This window comes from Scomber scombrus, chromosome 11 (assembly GCF_963691925.1).
Source record: "Scomber scombrus chromosome 11, fScoSco1.1, whole genome shotgun sequence".
In the NCBI taxonomy this organism is placed as follows: domain Eukaryota; kingdom Metazoa; phylum Chordata; class Actinopteri; order Scombriformes; family Scombridae; genus Scomber; species Scomber scombrus.
Genome location: NC_084980.1, coordinates 1,761,096 through 1,778,581, shown reverse-complemented (window position 1 = coordinate 1,778,581; position 17,486 = coordinate 1,761,096). Strand labels below are relative to the sequence as shown.

The window sequence follows — 17,486 nt, the reverse complement described above, 5'->3', positions numbered from 1 at the left end:
TTAAAAAACGGGGTTCAAGTTGGAAATGCACTACGGAATACTGTTGATATTTTTGCAAAGCTGCAATGAGGTTGTGGTTCTGTTTTCCAAATGACACTTTTTCCTTTCATTTTGGAATAAAACCTGATTGTCTGATTGTCTAATATGCACCTGATGTGGTATATGAAACTGCAGGAGCTGAGACCCACAGAAGCAGATAAAAACAGATATGAACAGATCGATAGACTGATAGAAATAGAGCCACTCTCCCAGGACCCGGCAGAGTGAGAATCAGCCGAGCGCTTCACATTCCTGCCCGGGCCCTTCTCATCCACCACCACGTCACTCTGTAAAATGGTAAGGCAGCTGTCAGCTTCCATCAGCTCAAAGTGCATCTCCGAACATATCCAGTCCACCACCCGCCCACCCACCCACACACACACACACACACACACACACACACACACACACACACACACACACACACACACACACACACACACACACACACACACACACACACAGCAGAAGCAAGACACATAAGTGTAAAATATACAGATATGCACAACCTTGGTTTCCATCCAAGTACTTTTTTGTTGATTTTTATGTAAGAGAAAAGTTGAGTAGAAGTAGCAACATTTTCACAAACATTGCAAAAAATGGTACTGTATGCAAACAGATGAAAATGTATTGATTGACTAATGATCGATATTAGTAATAAAGGCATGACCTGGTTGGATTAAATTGCACTGCAGTTACAAAATGGCTTTTAGAAATGTTTTATGTAACAAATACAATCACCATATCTTCCAAATGTGTTCTAAATTGTCTTTCCAAATGGTAAGACGCCTATTAGTCTAGGTAGTTTAGTGGATGAAAGCGTGGCTTATGACCAACACTAACTGAAACTGAAGAGCGATAATTAGTTTTCCAATACTAATCAAGAGTGTAAAGATGCTCTCTGTTCATTTAGGAAACAAATTCTCTTCAACTCAGCTTGACGAGGCACAAACTTTTTTATTGCAGCATTTCAAAAACTTCCAAATTTTTTGGATGGAAATGGAGTTTTACAGACAGGCAAGCACACACATTTGAGGCACTCATAGGCAGTGTGGATGCCAGGTCTCGCACTCACTCACATTCACTCTGCTCTCCAGGCCTCCTGTTATTTCTAACCCTGATAGAGAATCCATAGTCGAGGCTCAGGGCACCAGCGACTGCTTGCTTCAGCTTTCACTACACTTAGAGTGGAGTCACAAATCATCGCCAGTCCAATCAGGTTGGACTCGAGCACCAAAGACATTCAGTCCATCCAGAAAGGGGTGGGGGTGTTGGTGGTGGTGGAGGTTTCATCTTTCTCTCTCTCTGCTTTTTTCCCCTCTCTCTCTCTCTCTCTCTCTCTCTCTCTCTCTTTCTCCGCCATATGTTTTCTCCTCCACTTCTTCTCCTCTTTCTCCTTCTTCACTCATCTATTTTCAGTCCTCCGTTTTGCCCGTGTCTGCCGTTCTGACTGGCGCCATTTTTTTTAAAGGCCCCTTAGGCTGATGGAGAGTTAGCGGCTGGGGCGACTAGTTTGGAAGAGTCCACTGCAGGGTCAGAGAAGGAAGCAGATTAAAGGAAGAATTCATTTATTATATTTAATGGCATTGAGCAACTGTTTGCAATGACTAAAGGGCAAATATGCACATTTATACCAGCAACACAATTCTTTAAAAAAATGCACAAAACCTGATTTCTAATTAACTAAACTAGTTAGTGAAATAAAATTCCAACAAACATACTATATGATTAAGATTGTAGATTTATTTCTATTTTTTCCCCCAGTAAATTCTTAAATATTATCCAGGGCATTTATTGACTGCTGCAGATAAACCCAGGCTTTTATTTGACACATGTTTATATTAGAGGCAGGCCTTAGTCCATGATTTTCCTTTTTTATAATAATATTTGATATGTTAATAAGAAGCCTGGTCTGTTTTCTGGTTTTCTGGTAAGCTCCCCTTTTTATTTGACTGATTTCATTCATTTTGGCAGAGCTTGTTCAATGTTGTGGTTTTGTCAATGAATCAACACATGATGCATTGATAAAAAAAGGCTTCCAAAGAACCCAAAGAATCTGAACCAGCTTTAGGTATATGAGGAATTTGACTTGGTGCATAGCTGTCAAAAATGTGCAGTCATAAATGTACACTAAATCAAGCGATCCTAAATAATATATTTTAAAAGATATATATATATAATAGAAGTTTAAGATATAAAAATAATAATAATGATTCTGCTAAGAGAAGCAGCTACATGTTAAATATTAAATGGAAGAGAGTGGAATAAATGTACAGAATATTGGCCAGGAGTAAAAAATATGTAGTATGCATTATTTATAATAATAGTAATACAAGTTGCAATAATGTAATGCATGATGTCAGTTCAAACACCACTGATGTGTAAATGAGAGATTATATTGTGCTATATTAATGTAACGTGTAATAACCATGGAGGGTTGTGAGGTTTTAGTCTTTCCACCACAAAAGGGTAATTTCTTCCACATTAAATGTTACAGTATGTATCTTCATTGTTTTTATACAGATCAAATTTAGCACAGTGCCTCTGAGGGAGTCTGAATGGGGTATTAATCCATGTCCCCTGTTAGATTATTTAAAAAGCCCTTGGTATATTTAGTACAACACTGCTAAATTGCCAATGTAGGGAGAATCCTCAGGAGTAGAATCATCGTGCCATGTGAAGGTGTATGTTAGTACAGAAACAATGTTTATGACACAATAAAGTGTCAATGGCGGAGATTGTTAATAAAATAAACGCATGTATTCGAAAAAACAATATGGGTTAAATGTTTCAAACATGCAATTAAATAAACACATGCTCACCAACTCAGTGGCTTCAGCCAAACAGAAACATTTTTATTTTTTTTATAAATTCTTACCTGAGTTAAGATTTGGTCAAGTGAGGAAATGGACAAAAATGATCGCTAGACCAACATTCAACAACATCACAAGAGCCACCAAGATAGAGTTAGGACCCTGTGGAAACACAAAGAAGTAAATGTTGGATATAGGGTTATGGAATGCAACTTTACTGTATATTTGATCCCCATGCTGCCTAGCAACCAGCACAAAACAGCAGTGAACATATTTTAGCATCTCGAAGCTAAAGACAGACATATCCTAGCTTAGTGAAAAGACAAGACGCAGGGCAACCTGCTAGCCTCAGTCACAGTGAAAAAGAAAGGAAATCCTAATCCTTTTTACCCTCAGACATATGGGTGGAGACCACTGTTATTACCAGGTTTGTGGCATTCAAATGAAAATGTTAACTTGATATAACTCACCGACTCCTCTTCTACAATTTCAGAGGGGATATCCAAACTAGCTTTCTTGGTTTCTGCAAAGCTCTTTGTTTTGTGTGACTCCTGTCTTTTGGGCTTGGAGGGTTCTGGTGCTTTGGTGCTCTCTTTTGGGGTAACTGGTGAAGGGCTAGGTGGTGGCAAGGCTTTTTGTGCTGGTGCCAGAATCGGTTTGGCAGGTGGCGGCAAGCGTGCAAGGCTTGATGGGTGAAAGTCGTCCTCCACACCTATCGGTTCTTCAGGTGGCGGAATCTTGACATCTGCCTTGACATAGTAACCATGGTACTGGGAGTGGATCTGGCCATTGCTGGGGTAACTGCTGATTGTTGTGGTAACAGCTGGTTTGACTGCTTGAGGAGGTTCATGTTGCTTTACTTCCTGTCTGAGAGAAAGTTTTGATGCTGCCTTTTTTATGCCTGTCGAGTAGAAGGAAGGAGAAGAGAAATATCAACCAATGAGCAGATACATACATTCTACCTGGATCCCCTTGATAGTAATTGATCATATCAGCTGTATAAATCGCAATCCATTTCTAACCCTAGTTAATTATGACCCATTGCACTTAAGGAACGCCACCTGTGAAGTGTGCCCCAATGTGCTCTATTAAAACACTGACATGTTTTGTAATGGAGAGCTTCAATTAATAATACCCACGCTAACAGAGAGTGACAGATACGATGAACTGACAAGTTGTGCAGTGAAAAGCAAGCACTTTCACACCTAAGATGCCTGTCTCATGAGTCAAGCCACTGAACACACACAATACACTCCATACATTACACATTCAGTACCCTAACATGAGACCTAATTTGAAACAACACATGCAGGAAGTGGCGATACGTGGCAACACCCGACCAAGATGACCAGTGAAGTTAGGGCATCAATGATAACTTTATCACTCAGTCAGTGACCCGGTCTGCAGTGACAACAGCCAGGAAACCTCCTAAAATAAGAGATAGCAGAATTTAATGGAACTAACTCAGTCTCTTTGATGGTTGTTCCAAAACATTCAGAATAATTAACATTACCGCTTTTGCTGTTAATATTTTCGTTAACAGGCAGCTTGCTTCGTGAATGCACTTGTAATATTTAACTCAAGCTATTTTCTGATGCCCCAAATATATATATTTATATTTAAAAGATTACATTTATATAATGAACATTTGACAACGTGTTAACTAAAAGCTTGAACTACTGACTATTAGTCTATTAGACAAGCTCTTTTGTCAGGGGCAGCCCTAAGCTGCACACCATGCTGCTTCTAAAATGATAACTGCTGCTTACCGTGTTGCTACTGAAACTACTTCTGTTGCTTTCTATGTTTCCACTAAAACTACTGTTAGTCACTTTGTAAATATTAAAACTACTGCTGCTGCTCACCATGTTGCTACTAAAACTACTGCTAGTTAGTAGTTTTAAACTACTGCTGCTGCTCACAATGTTACTACTAAAACTACTGCTGTTGCTCACCACGTACCCACTAAAACTACTGCTGCTGCTCACCATGTTACTATTAAAACTACTGCTGCTGCTCACCATGTTACTATTAAAACTACTGCTGCTGCTCACCATGTTACTACTAAAACTACTGCTGCTGCTGACCATGTTACTATTAAAACTACTGCTGCTGCTCACCATGTTACTACTAAAACTACTGCTGCTGCTCACCATGTTACTATTAAAACTACTGCTGCTGCTCACCATGTTACTATTAAAACTACTGCTGCTGCTCACCATGTTACTATTAAAACTACTGCTGCTGCTCACCATGTTGCTACTAAAACTACTGCTGCCTCTCACCTTGTTGCTATTAAAACTACTGCTACTGCTCACCATGTTACTACTAAAACTACTGCTGCTGCTCACCATGTTACTACTAAAACTACTGCTACTGCTCACCATGTTGCTATTAAAACTACTGCTGCTGCTCACCATGTTACTACTAAAACTACTGCTGCTGCTCACCATGTTGCTACTAAAACTACTGCTGCCTCTCACCATGTTGATACTAAAACCACTGCTGCTGCTCACCATGTTGCTACTAAAACTACTGCTACTGCTCACCATGTTACTACTAAAACTACTGCTGCTGCTCACCATGTTACTACTAAAACTACTGCTGCTGCTCACCATGTTACTACTAAAACTACTGCTGCTGCTCACCATGTTACTATTAAAACTACTGCTGCTGCTCACCATGTTACTACTAAAACTACTGCTGCTGCTCACCATGTTGCTATTAAAATTACTGCTGCTGCTCACCATGTTACTACTAAAACTACTGCTGCTGCTCACCATGTTACTACTAAAACTACTGCTGCTGCTGACCATGTTACTACTAAAACTACTGCTGCTGCTCACCATGTTACTATTAAAACTACTGCTGCTGCTCACCATGTTGCTATTAAAACTACTGCTGCTGCTCACCATGTTGCTATTAAAACTACTGCTGCTGCTCACCATGTTACTATTAAAACTACTGCTGCTGCTCACCATGTTACTATTAAAACTACTGCTGCTGCTCACCATGTTTCTACTAAAACTACTGCTGCTGCTCACCATGTTACTATTAAAACTACTGCTGCTGCTCACCATGTTACTATTAAAACTACTGCTGCTGCTCACCATGTTACTATTAAAACTACTAATGCTGCTCACCATGTTGATATTAAAACTACTAATGCTGCTCACCATGTTACTATTAAAACTACTAATGCTGCTCACCATGTTAATATTAAAACTACTGCTGCTGCTCACCATGTTGCTATTAAAACTACTGCTGCTGCTCACCATGTTACTATTAAAACTACTGCTGCCTCTCACCATGTTGATACTAAAACTACTGCTGCTGCTCACCATGTTACTATTAAAACTACTGCTGCTGCTCACCATGTTACTACTAAAACTACTGCTGCTGCTCACCATGTTGCTATTAAAACTACTGCTGCTGCTCACCATGTTACTACTAAAACTACTGCTGCTGCTCACCATGTTACTACTAAAACTACTGCTGCTGCTGACCATGTTACTACTAAAACTACTGCTGCTGCTCACCATGTTACTATTAAAACTACTGCTGCTGCTCACCATGTTGCTATTAAAACTACTGCTGCTGCTCACCATGTTGCTATTAAAACTACTGCTGCTGCTCACCATGTTACTATTAAAACTACTGCTGCTGCTCACCATGTTACTATTAAAACTACTGCTGCTGCTCACCATGTTACTACTAAAACTACTGCTGCTGCTCACCATGTTACTATTAAAACTACTGCTGCTGCTCACCATGTTACTATTAAAACTACTGCTGCTGCTCACCATGTTACTATTAAAACTACTAATGCTGCTCACCATGTTGATATTAAAACTACTAATGCTGCTCACCATGTTACTATTAAAACTACTAATGCTGCTCACCATGTTACTATTAAAACTACTAATGCTGCTCACCATGTTGATATTAAAACTACTAATGCTGCTCACCATGTTACTATTAAAACTACTAATGCTGCTCACCATGTTAATATTAAAACTACTGCTGCTGCTCACCATGTTGCTATTAAAACTACTGCTGCTGCTCACCATGTTACTATTAAAACTACTGCTGCCTCTCACCATGTTGATACTAAAACTACTGCTGCTGCTCACTGTGTCACTACTAAAACTACTGCTGTTGCTCACCATGTTGCTACTAAAACGACTGCTCTGCTCACCATGTTACTACTAAAACTACTGCTGCTGCTCACCATGTTGATACTAAAACTACTGCTACTGCTCACCATGTTACTATTAAAACTACTTATGTTGCTCACTGTATTGCTATTAAAACTACTGCTGCTGGTCACTATGTCACTACTAAAACTACTGCTGCTGCTCACCACGGTCCCACTAAAGCTGTTGCTGCTGCTCACCATGTTGCTACTAAAACGACTGCTGCTGCTCACCATGTTAGTATTAAAACTACTGCTGCTGCTCACCATGTTGCTATTAAAAGTTATCATGAAAGTGCCCTTTTTTCATCTCCCAATCACAGCAGTGTACCACCACAACTACAAAATGAAACTGACTGAAATCATCACATTAAGTTACAAGCAGAACAATAGTTGAGTCAGCAACACAGGAACAGCGGCAAAAAAATGTTATTTGAGTAAAACTACGCATTTTCACACACAATTTCATTGCACCTACAGTCAGGGTCAAGCCACTAACCAGCTGTAAGGATGAATTTAACTAAGTTGGTTCAGTTATTTTTCAATACTCTTATGGGTTCTTTTTCATCATGGGTTCTTTTTCATTACTAATAAAACCAGTACCAGTTTTTTTAAAATTATTATTTAAAAAAAGGAATACATTAAAAATAAAGAACAGGATTACAATTAATTTATATTTTAAATAAAATGTATTGTTTCTAGAGCAGCAGAAGTAATGTTTACAACAGCAAAGTCAAACTCAATAATATCTCACTGGAAACAAATCTAGCATGTCAGTAAAACAAACAATATTCCTGACATCTAAATTTGAGTGAATTTTAGAAAGAATGAAGAACACAGACATCTGCCACTCTCAGTCATTTATTCTGTCTTCTGTCCTCCTCCCTCTGTTGTTGATGTGATTCACTGCCTGCAGGTACTGCTGGTAGAAGGAGGAGGGGCTGGTACGTCTCAACAAGAAACTACACAAATTTACAAGAATTTGCCAAATTTCAACGTTATGTTGTTTTAATGTATTTTAATGTTATTGTTATAAACTTAGCGAAACGGTAATGCTACATACAGACAGCTTTTAACTTAATCTTAAAAAATGAGCTGTTAGACTGTGGTTGTAAAACGTACCAGTAGTTGGACACTGTGGACAAAGCAGTTGAAAATATTGCTACTCTGCATATTTATGCATGTTAAGCAGGTGGTTTGATAAAATTGGTTTATTGGCTTTTTACTTGAGAAGGATTGATTGTGCTTAAGGAAATGAGCATTGTTGTCGTCAACTTGAGTAAAATGTTATCTTCACTTCACCTGGTTCAGTGTCTCATCCGGCCTCTCTGCTGTCCACTCTGTGCTGCTCTGTGTGTGTGTGTGCGAGCTCCTTACTCGGTCAAACACAGAGAGCAGAAAGAGGTCAGAGAAGCTGGCACATAAATTGCAACAAAACATGGCAGAAAACTCTCAGCATAGTTTCTGTCTGTTCATTTTGCTCAGGTGCTGTTAAAAACACTTAGGCACTGTGCTTAACTGTTATTATGGTAGCATCACTGTGTTCATGATGTGTTCACATCACAGACCAGTTTCTAGGCGATGATGATGTTGATGCAGGAGGCTTTGTGTGCTGACAAATCACTTGTCAAAATAGGAATTGATCTTATCATCAGGTCAAAAGCAAAGAAATGGAGTCGGTACCAGGGTTATTATAACTAAAACTATCAGTGAAAAAATAATTTAGTTAACTGAAATTTTTTTTTTAAAGAGAGTTTTGTAAAAAACTAAATAAAAACTACAATGAACAATGCAAAACTAACTAAAACTAAACTGAAGTTTGACTTCTTAAAATAACGGGCTAGTACCAATAGCCTCAGTGTCAGCATTATTATATCATTTTCAGCTTCTACTAATCAAGGCTTTCCACCTATTACGTGGAAAACTAAAACTAAGACTAAAATTAAGACTAAAACTAAATTAAAACTAGTCAATTCCTCAAAATAAAAACTAAACCTAAACTAAACAATCACTGTTTAAACTAAACTGAAATAAAAAAGCAAAATAATAATAAAAATAAAAACTATAATAACCCTGGTGGGGAGTGCATGCCTACAGATCTGAGTGAATGTGGCTGTCCTGTGTTGCTACTAAAATGTTGATTCTTTCTGTCGCGTTGTTGTTACAACTACTTCCACTAAAATCCCCACTGCCGCTGCACACCACGCTAATGCTAGAGTCACTGCTGTTGCTCACCATGTTGATGTTAAAATCACTGTGGTTGCTCATTGTGTTGCCACTAAAACCACTTCTCCTGCTCACCATGGTGCTGCTACCATCACTGCCACTCCTCACAATGTTTTTTTACAGAACTACTGCTGCTGAAAGCTTCATTAGCCCAACCATTAAAGCAGTCTTGCTCTCTAGGCTCTAGGTTTTGTTACTGTCCATTTATTCTCACAGAGTTAAGATTTAAAACAGAAGCTTGCAGCAAGAGACAAAATCAAAGCTTACCATATGTAAAAGCACATCCCGTACACATAGATATACTCTAAATATGTTTCACATAAATTGTCTGAAATTACCATATTGGCCCAAATATAAGTTGACCCTGATTATAACACTATTCAAAGATACATCATAGTATGTTTAAAGCGGTCACAAATGTTTTGTTTGGAAGTTCAACTTCTTTTTCATCTCCATATCATCTGTGACAGTGCACATTCTAAATTTCAAATATTCAAATATAAGATGACCTCCACTTTTTTAAACTGATTTCCAGAATAAAACTGTCTTATATTCAGGCCAATATGGTATAAAAATCAATAAATAAATAAACTGAACACTCATAGTTGCTGATGAAAGATGTTCCATGTTATAAAGAAGATACTGGTGAGATTAACAATAATCCAAGAATATTACCTGTAGTTATAGACTCAGCTGTTGGATTTAAGTTTTCTTTCCCAGCAGGCTTTAGGGGAGCATCGGTGGCAGCAGTTTTACTGCCGAAGAAGGCCTTTTGTACAGCAGTGGGTGAAGGAGAGGGGCTGGGCTCTGGACTATCAGATGGAGACTGGTTCGGTGTTGTGCCTTTCCGGTAGAAATGTGGGCTCTTTGATGGAGATTTCTCCTTTTTCTCGTCTTCAGGAACCTCCTTCACTTCTAGTGGCTCATTATACTTCTGACGGATGTAGTCAGGACCTGGAATGACAAGAAGGTTAAGAAATTAAGCTTTACATAAAAATGACTAAGACAAGTTAAACATGGTTGACAGGTGAATAGCCCTGAATTAAATGACTGAAACTCAAATCCTTGCATATCTACCTATGAAGCTGGTGAGTGGCAAATTAGCAGGATCCATAGAGCCACAATGCATACATTTATGGCAAATACAGCATGTTAGGTTGAAATTGAATTCCCTTTGAAATAAATGTTAAAATACATGATTATGAAATAATCAATATTTGCAGACCTTTTAATGTATATATTTGGTAGCATGAGGAAGAAACTAGATTCCAACATTTTAAACCTTGCAATGATCTTCATCAGTCTCAGTGACATCCTGCCCTGTTTTTTTGAGGCACCAGATGACTCAATCACCTGTTTTTATCTTTCAGGATATGTGTATCCTGAACAAAGTAAACATTTTGTACAGACTTACTGACAATTGTAATCATCCCGACCTTCTGACTTAGTCAGCATTAGTCATAATCACCATTTACTGCAGACCGAACAGTGGATTTGGTGCCAGTTTATGTTCAGCTTCCTCTATCTCCAGACCTCATTCAGCTGTAAGATGGTAAAGGAAGCATCACTCTCATAGACGGGACGATCACGTTTTTTTGTACTTTTGTCTCAGCTGCAGTGATGTCAAGTCCACACTCACTGTTTGAATCTATTCGCTCTGTAAAGCACACACTTCCCTCTCTAATGACAAGAACTCCTGCCAGTGATTACAACTGTGAGATGGCAGTCACTGATGAAGCTACCACACTGCTGCCAGTTGCAGCCTCTCAGTGTCTATTATCCATGATGCTGGGAGAGTAAAGTGCTCTCATAGTCTTATGCTGTGACTTTACCAGTGACCAATGATTTGAAAAGTACAGTTTAGACCTGCTCTATATGTAAAGTGCATTGAGATGACTTTTGTTGTGATTTGGCGCTGTATGAATAAAGATTGATTGATTGATCCCTCGCATAGCAGCTGTGAGCCAACCGGTACAAAATGGTAAATATTAAATGTTAAATAAACAACAAACTCAAAGCCCATTGATATTTGGCTCATGCTGGTACACGCTAAACATTATGCAGTGTTCAACAATGTTCAACACATTTTTGAAATGTACTTGCCTGACGTCAAATTTCACTTGGCCTTATACAAAAAGTTTTATTTATTAGTGGTAATGAAATAACAAGGGCTAGTTAATTGTCATGTTTAATCTTTATTTAAGTAAAAAAAGATACGATCCCTCCCTTATACTGTCTGTCACTGAACAATATGTTCTTTGATCAGCCCAGTTACTCTCAAATAATAAAAAATAGAATCCAATACATGTTTAGGTTAATTTCTTCTCGTCCAAGATCCCTGGTTACCCTCTTTGAATGTTTCTCGCTTTTGAGAGTATTTATGGCAGTGTTTCCTGAATGTTTGTTTCATGCATCACACTACTAACTTAGTCAATCTTTTATTAGCCACCTGCATGTGCCAATATTCTCAGATATGTGCAAGAGAAGGGGGCTCTGTTAGATTTACTAGCCTTTCGTAGACTTTTAATTGCCCCGTGCATCGAGCAATTGCTGAACTATGTTAGGTAAGCTTTATTAAACCAGACCCAAACACTTGGCTTTGAAAGAATAAGGTTCAAACTGGCGAATTTTAGGAGCACTTGATCTGGAGTAACAACTTCTTTTTGTCTTTTCCCTTTATAGTTTGGTACCTTGTACACGCTCTACTACGTGTTCTTGTGGGTTCTTTTGACCTGTTTAGTACAGCTGTTCTGTGAGCTTCAAAACACAATATATCAAAACCTGATTTCTTTGGCTACCAATCACTTTTGTGCCATTATTCTGGTTTTCATTCATTGTCCTATAGTGTGTCTACACACAAAGCATTTCTGTGGCATTTTTCACTCATCTATCTCACACACGTCTGACTAAACATGCACTACTGTTCTAATTAATACAGCTGTCTACAAAGGCCGCAAAAAGGCTCCTCTTTCACTTAAGCTACAGGTGCATAACTGCAGACTTCAAGTCTATTTCCCTTTCCTTTGTATGTGCTTAAGTACAGTCAGTCAAGCACTATGACACTAAACACTGTGTCCGAACGCCTCATGTGTCGACTTACAGACAGAGCACTCACTGTTGCTCTTTGCTGTGTAGACATGGCGTGAACCTGAATTCATGATTTCACTGTGGAGGCATTTGTCTGGGGTTTCAAAGCCAGCCCCTCAGCCTCTTGTTCAGAGAGCAGTCAAAGACTTCGATGCATTTCAAAAATGCCCAAGGTCACTGATGGAGCCTCACATCAGAAGTAGCTGACACCAGCCCCAGTGTTAACACAGGTAGCAGCTCTCAACTACACAAAGTGCACAATGAGGTGTGACTTTTTACTAAGTAACAAGTCTTTTTTAGTCTGGTGTAGTTGTGGTTGAATTATATTATACATCCTTCTGTCAACTGGCAGTTTTAGTTCTTTATTTGTGCATTTAATAAAATATGACAAAAGAGAATAAATATATAATAACAGACAATGCAAAGGTGTGTTGGAAAAAACCCCTGACGGCTTGTTAAAAGAACCTCACACTGAAATTATAGACAACTCGTTTAATACAATTTCCAAAAATGAAAAACAACAAAAAGAATAGAACTGCAAGCGGTGATTCCAGGTTCAAGCCAACAGACAGAAGTTAAAGGGATGTTTGGACAAACTATCATTGATTTATGGCCACATTTGCACCAGGTGCATGCAGGTGTTTGGAACTGTTATGAAACATATAATGTGAGATTTGAAATGATTGGACAAACAGTCTGAGTCTGATTTGTGTTATGCCACACTCATCTTTTTCATTTGTATTGCGCCCTAGTGGTCGAATTGAATGAAACTTTCAGGGTATTTTTCAGGTACTTATGTGGACATATTCTGCAAGTTTAGTGATGACTGGCCAAATGGTTGTTGACTCTGGTCTATTTATGTGCTGAGGAATGCCCTTTTTAAGTTCATTGGTCAATATCTTGAAAACTAAATAAGATATCAACACGATTTATGCCACCTTTCATAAGCTTGGTCCAATAATGAACTGTGCTACTTAAAAAATGCTAAAAGTAATTAAGGAGCGATACAGAGCCGATGAGGAATTCTCAATCCCAACTGGGATATCAAATCTATATACTTACAAGTTCGAACATGGGTGCAGAGTGTATTGAGTTTTTGCTCATTCTAAGGGTCCCAAATGGTCTAAGGGTCTAAGATCCTACCAAATTTCATGAACATTTAACAATTTAATCCCAACATGATCCTGCGTTTGGGGGTGCTATTGAACCCACTGGTGGCGTCCAAGCCCAGTCACTACACAACTATAGATAATATAGATAATAATGGCAAAGAATCTTCATCTTGATTGGCTCTTTTTGGGCCCATGTTGACAGATTAGATAATAGTGTGTCAGCAGGAAATAGCCATACAGATTCAGGTTAATGGAGGGTTCAGAGCTGAAGTATGCTGAAGCAGGGGATGATCCACATGATGATCCCTGTACCATCCATAGCTTTTAACAGTATTGTTGAATATCCAAACAAAACAGCATCAAGATCAGGTGGAAAGCTGATGAAATCTTAAAAAAACCAAGCATACAGCTATGCATGCTTAAGGTTATTGCACGGTTTGCACCAGGATCCAACTGGGCACGAGTGTGGCGCGCTCTGGCTCAAATGTAGTATTGCTCCGTCCTCTGCATGGCATCCTATCCCACCGAGAGCATTTCAAAAGCTTAGTGTCTTGACAACAAGGAAGCTATAGCTTTTTAAATTCAGTTGAACTAGTAATTATGGCAGCCTAGTCAAAGCTGAAAAGTGCCTTTGGGCTACCATAATAACTGCAGTAGCTGGACAAGTAAACTACCCAATCTTGTTAACTTGCTAAGATGTCATCAATTTGGTAATTTTCCTTGAATTTTGTGCTTCTACTGTGGGTAAGTAGACTATGTAGCTAAATGGTTTGTTTATTCGACTGTTTTATAGGTGTTTATTATTGATATACGATTGAGAGTCTGCACAGGGTGTTTTATTTTAAAAAGCAGGAGGTGTCTTTAGTGTAGATGAATATACACCTCAGGTCCAGGGCCCGAATCAAAGCCAGAGCATGGCCCCACACACCTGGTGGGATTGGCCAAAGTCAGGAGGGATCCACAAACAGACAAAAAAGGTCTGTTTGTGGGTACCATCCATATCTTTTAACTGCATTTTTGAATATCCGAACAAACTATAAACCTAACCCAAACAAAACACTGTCGAGATCAGGTGGAGAGTTGATGCAATCTTGAAAAACCATCAAACAAGCAAGATAACTATTACAGCTCAGAGAGAAGAAATTTGAGCGTCAGCCATCTTGATTCTCCTGATTTGATTGTTAATGTATTCACATCTGTAAATGACCACATACACACAGTCACATCTGGTGTCAGTACTGTGGGCATTATAACTAATGAACATGGAAGCAACTATTGATGTTTTCATCATACTCAATTATTTTTGACAATTAATTGAATAACTAGTTCAAAACAATAAAAGTAAATTGCAATTGAAAGTATAAAAAAACAAAAATAATCTTGCAAGCAAAAGCAACAACAAAGTGTCTAATGGGGCTGATGTCAGTCGGGGCTGGGTGTACAACACTGTTGTTTTACTTGGATAAAATTACACCACCTAAAGGGCATGAAACGTGTGTTCCACTTTCCACTGGCATTTAAAAGGGCTACAGATGTAGTCATCACAGGCAGTGAGCTGTCCCTGAGGCTAATATACCTCTGTAGTAGCTGCTGAGAATAACCACTTTTAAATACTAACACAGCTTCTTTCAAATTTATATCCCTCAACCATTTTGGTTATTTGACAGTTTGATTGTTTAACGGCTGTGAAAAGTGTCACATCCCAGCCAGCATGTCCATGTGGGCCCCATTAAATTTGGGCTGCAATATGGGTCCCATGTGGGTTTGTCCGCAGTTTCCATGGTGGCTCCATCTGTGTTTGCCCACATGGGCTTCAAGTGGGTTCTGACTGGGTTTCAGGTGGGGCCAAACTTGGTGAGTTACACATGTGGGGACAATGTTACTGAAACCATGTGGGACCCTCAAAATGTGCCCAGTTCAAGGCCATGCCCACTCAGTACCCACATAGCCTGCATTTAACCCATGTGGGGCCCACATGGACATGCTGGTTGGGATGTGTAACTGTATGTTTAATCTGTGTGACCTCTTAATCTGAACTTTTTCTGTTAGCATTTTATTTTAACACATCCCATTTAGCATTTATAAACACTAAACTACTAATAAATGATTTATGTAACTACAATATATTGTAAGACATTATAGTGTAGTTGTATATGAAGTGTTTATTGATGTTTTTGTTGTAGTCCTCCAAAGAAGCATTCATAATAGCTGTATAGTTATAATATAATAAATATAATATTTAATCATATATAATCATGTCTTAAGCAAATATAATTATAAACAGTTTGAAGCGTGTTGTAGATGTGTACAAACAGTGTTTGTTAGCACTATACAATTACAGTGAGCTATCATAATTATTCTATTTACATATTTATATAAATTAAAAATTGAAACGTTAATCATGTCTATGCATCCATCTATCCATCCTTTTCAGAAAAGGAATCTACATCACTGACTTTCACCTCTTCTTTAGCAGCACTGTGATTATTTCTACAAAGTCATTATCTATTTTCCCTCTGATGTCAAACAAGAAGCCCATAGGCTAGAAATGTCTAAAAAATCTCATGCCCAACCAAAATAAAGCAATATTAGAGCAGATAGAGGCAGACTGTGTTGTGTCACAGTATAATGATCTACTCTGTGTTATTGTGCTATGTTACAGTACCTGGCTGATGGAAGCTCGGGGAGAGCTCTCTGGCCACGGCTCTGGCAATATCTGAGTCCTGACTGGCTGAGTGTGCAGCCTGGTCTGCAGCCTCTGCTTTGGCCCGGGCATGAGATGTCCTGCAAACACACATAGATACTCACTGAGTTCAACATCCAGCAAGTAAAGACCTCACAACAGAAACAGCCAACACAGTCTCACATGATATATCTTAGACAATTGTGGCTTTTTATAACCTGACTGTCCTCAGCACCTGTTACTGCAACCCACCCATCTTCTGTACCACCTCCTTATTTGTTGATGTTTTCAGATGATTCCTATCTAACGATTCTTTATGTTTGCAGTAATATTGCCACTGTTGATTGGTTTCATACTGAAGTATACAGATAAACATATTTGGAGGTATTGTTTCAAGGAGAAATAGTCAAAAGGGGGGGAATAGAATGTGCCATGTTGTGATATATAATATTACCTTTCAAGTGCAATCATCACCAGGAAAGAAAAAAGCATTTTAAAATAATTCAAACTCATAAGAAAGTGTCAGAAAGCTTCAGTGTATTTGGTTTCCAGCACTCCACACTCAGCTCGTATGGAACTGTTTGTACTATACTTTGAAAACAGTTCCAATTATCACCCTGGAGAGTAGATCAAAATAGATTGGTTCAAATTCAATTTTGTTCCCTGGTGCAATTTTATCCCATCACAAAGGTAATGAAACAGTGAAGCGTAGAGTTCTGCCCATACCCAAATCTTTAATAGCTGACCGGACTGAGCTCAGCCAGTACTGCCACATTTTAGACATGAACCTGACTCAAGGCTATATTTTATTTTAGTTCTATTTCATCCATTACTGACTGTTGGCTTGCCAGGCTTATGCAATGCAATGGCTTCACTTTCTACACTTTCCCTCTTTCATCTGGGCATTGCATATGTACTTGCAACACAGGACACCAAGGGCGTAATTTCCACTGGGTATGGGGTGGCGGGGCATGCCCTTCTTACTTATTTACCTCCTATTTTGAGTTTGATTTACTCCTTAAAATTAGTCTAAACAGTGTCTTCTGACTGTCCAGCTGCAAAGAAGCTGATATATTCATCTTCTATCATCACTGTGCAACACAGAGCTATTCAGCTTTACAACCAGCAAATGTTTTGCAGACCCTTTTTTTGCTCTGGGTTTTGCTTGTCAGGTAAACCAACAGGTTTTTGGGGCCGTATGCAACCTTAGAGACACAGTATGTGTCTCCATCTACCTGCTGTTGACTTATTGTAAAAATGTTTTTTATGCTTGGCTGAGATATAAAGTTGGTGTATTATGCCACATAGTTGCATTGTTCCTGGTTTGACTC

General features: G+C 38.7%; 1 protein-coding gene across 1 annotated transcript in view; it reads right to left on the bottom strand.

Moving 5' to 3' along the window:
• Positions 1-982: 982 nt before the first annotated feature.
• LOC133990580 (junctophilin-1-like) overlaps positions 983-17,486 on the bottom strand; it is a 40,600-nt gene continuing 24,096 nt past the window's right edge. The window contains exons 3-7 of the mRNA XM_062428936.1: positions 16,138-16,256; positions 9,949-10,227; positions 3,323-3,753; positions 2,918-3,014; positions 983-1,565 (exon numbers count right to left, since the gene is read on the bottom strand). Of these exons, the coding sequence (XP_062284920.1) occupies positions 2,934-3,014; positions 3,323-3,753; positions 9,949-10,227; positions 16,138-16,256 (910 nt within the window). The 3' untranslated portion in view covers positions 983-1,565; positions 2,918-2,933. The remainder of the gene's footprint in view (positions 1,566-2,917; positions 3,015-3,322; positions 3,754-9,948; positions 10,228-16,137; positions 16,257-17,486) is intronic.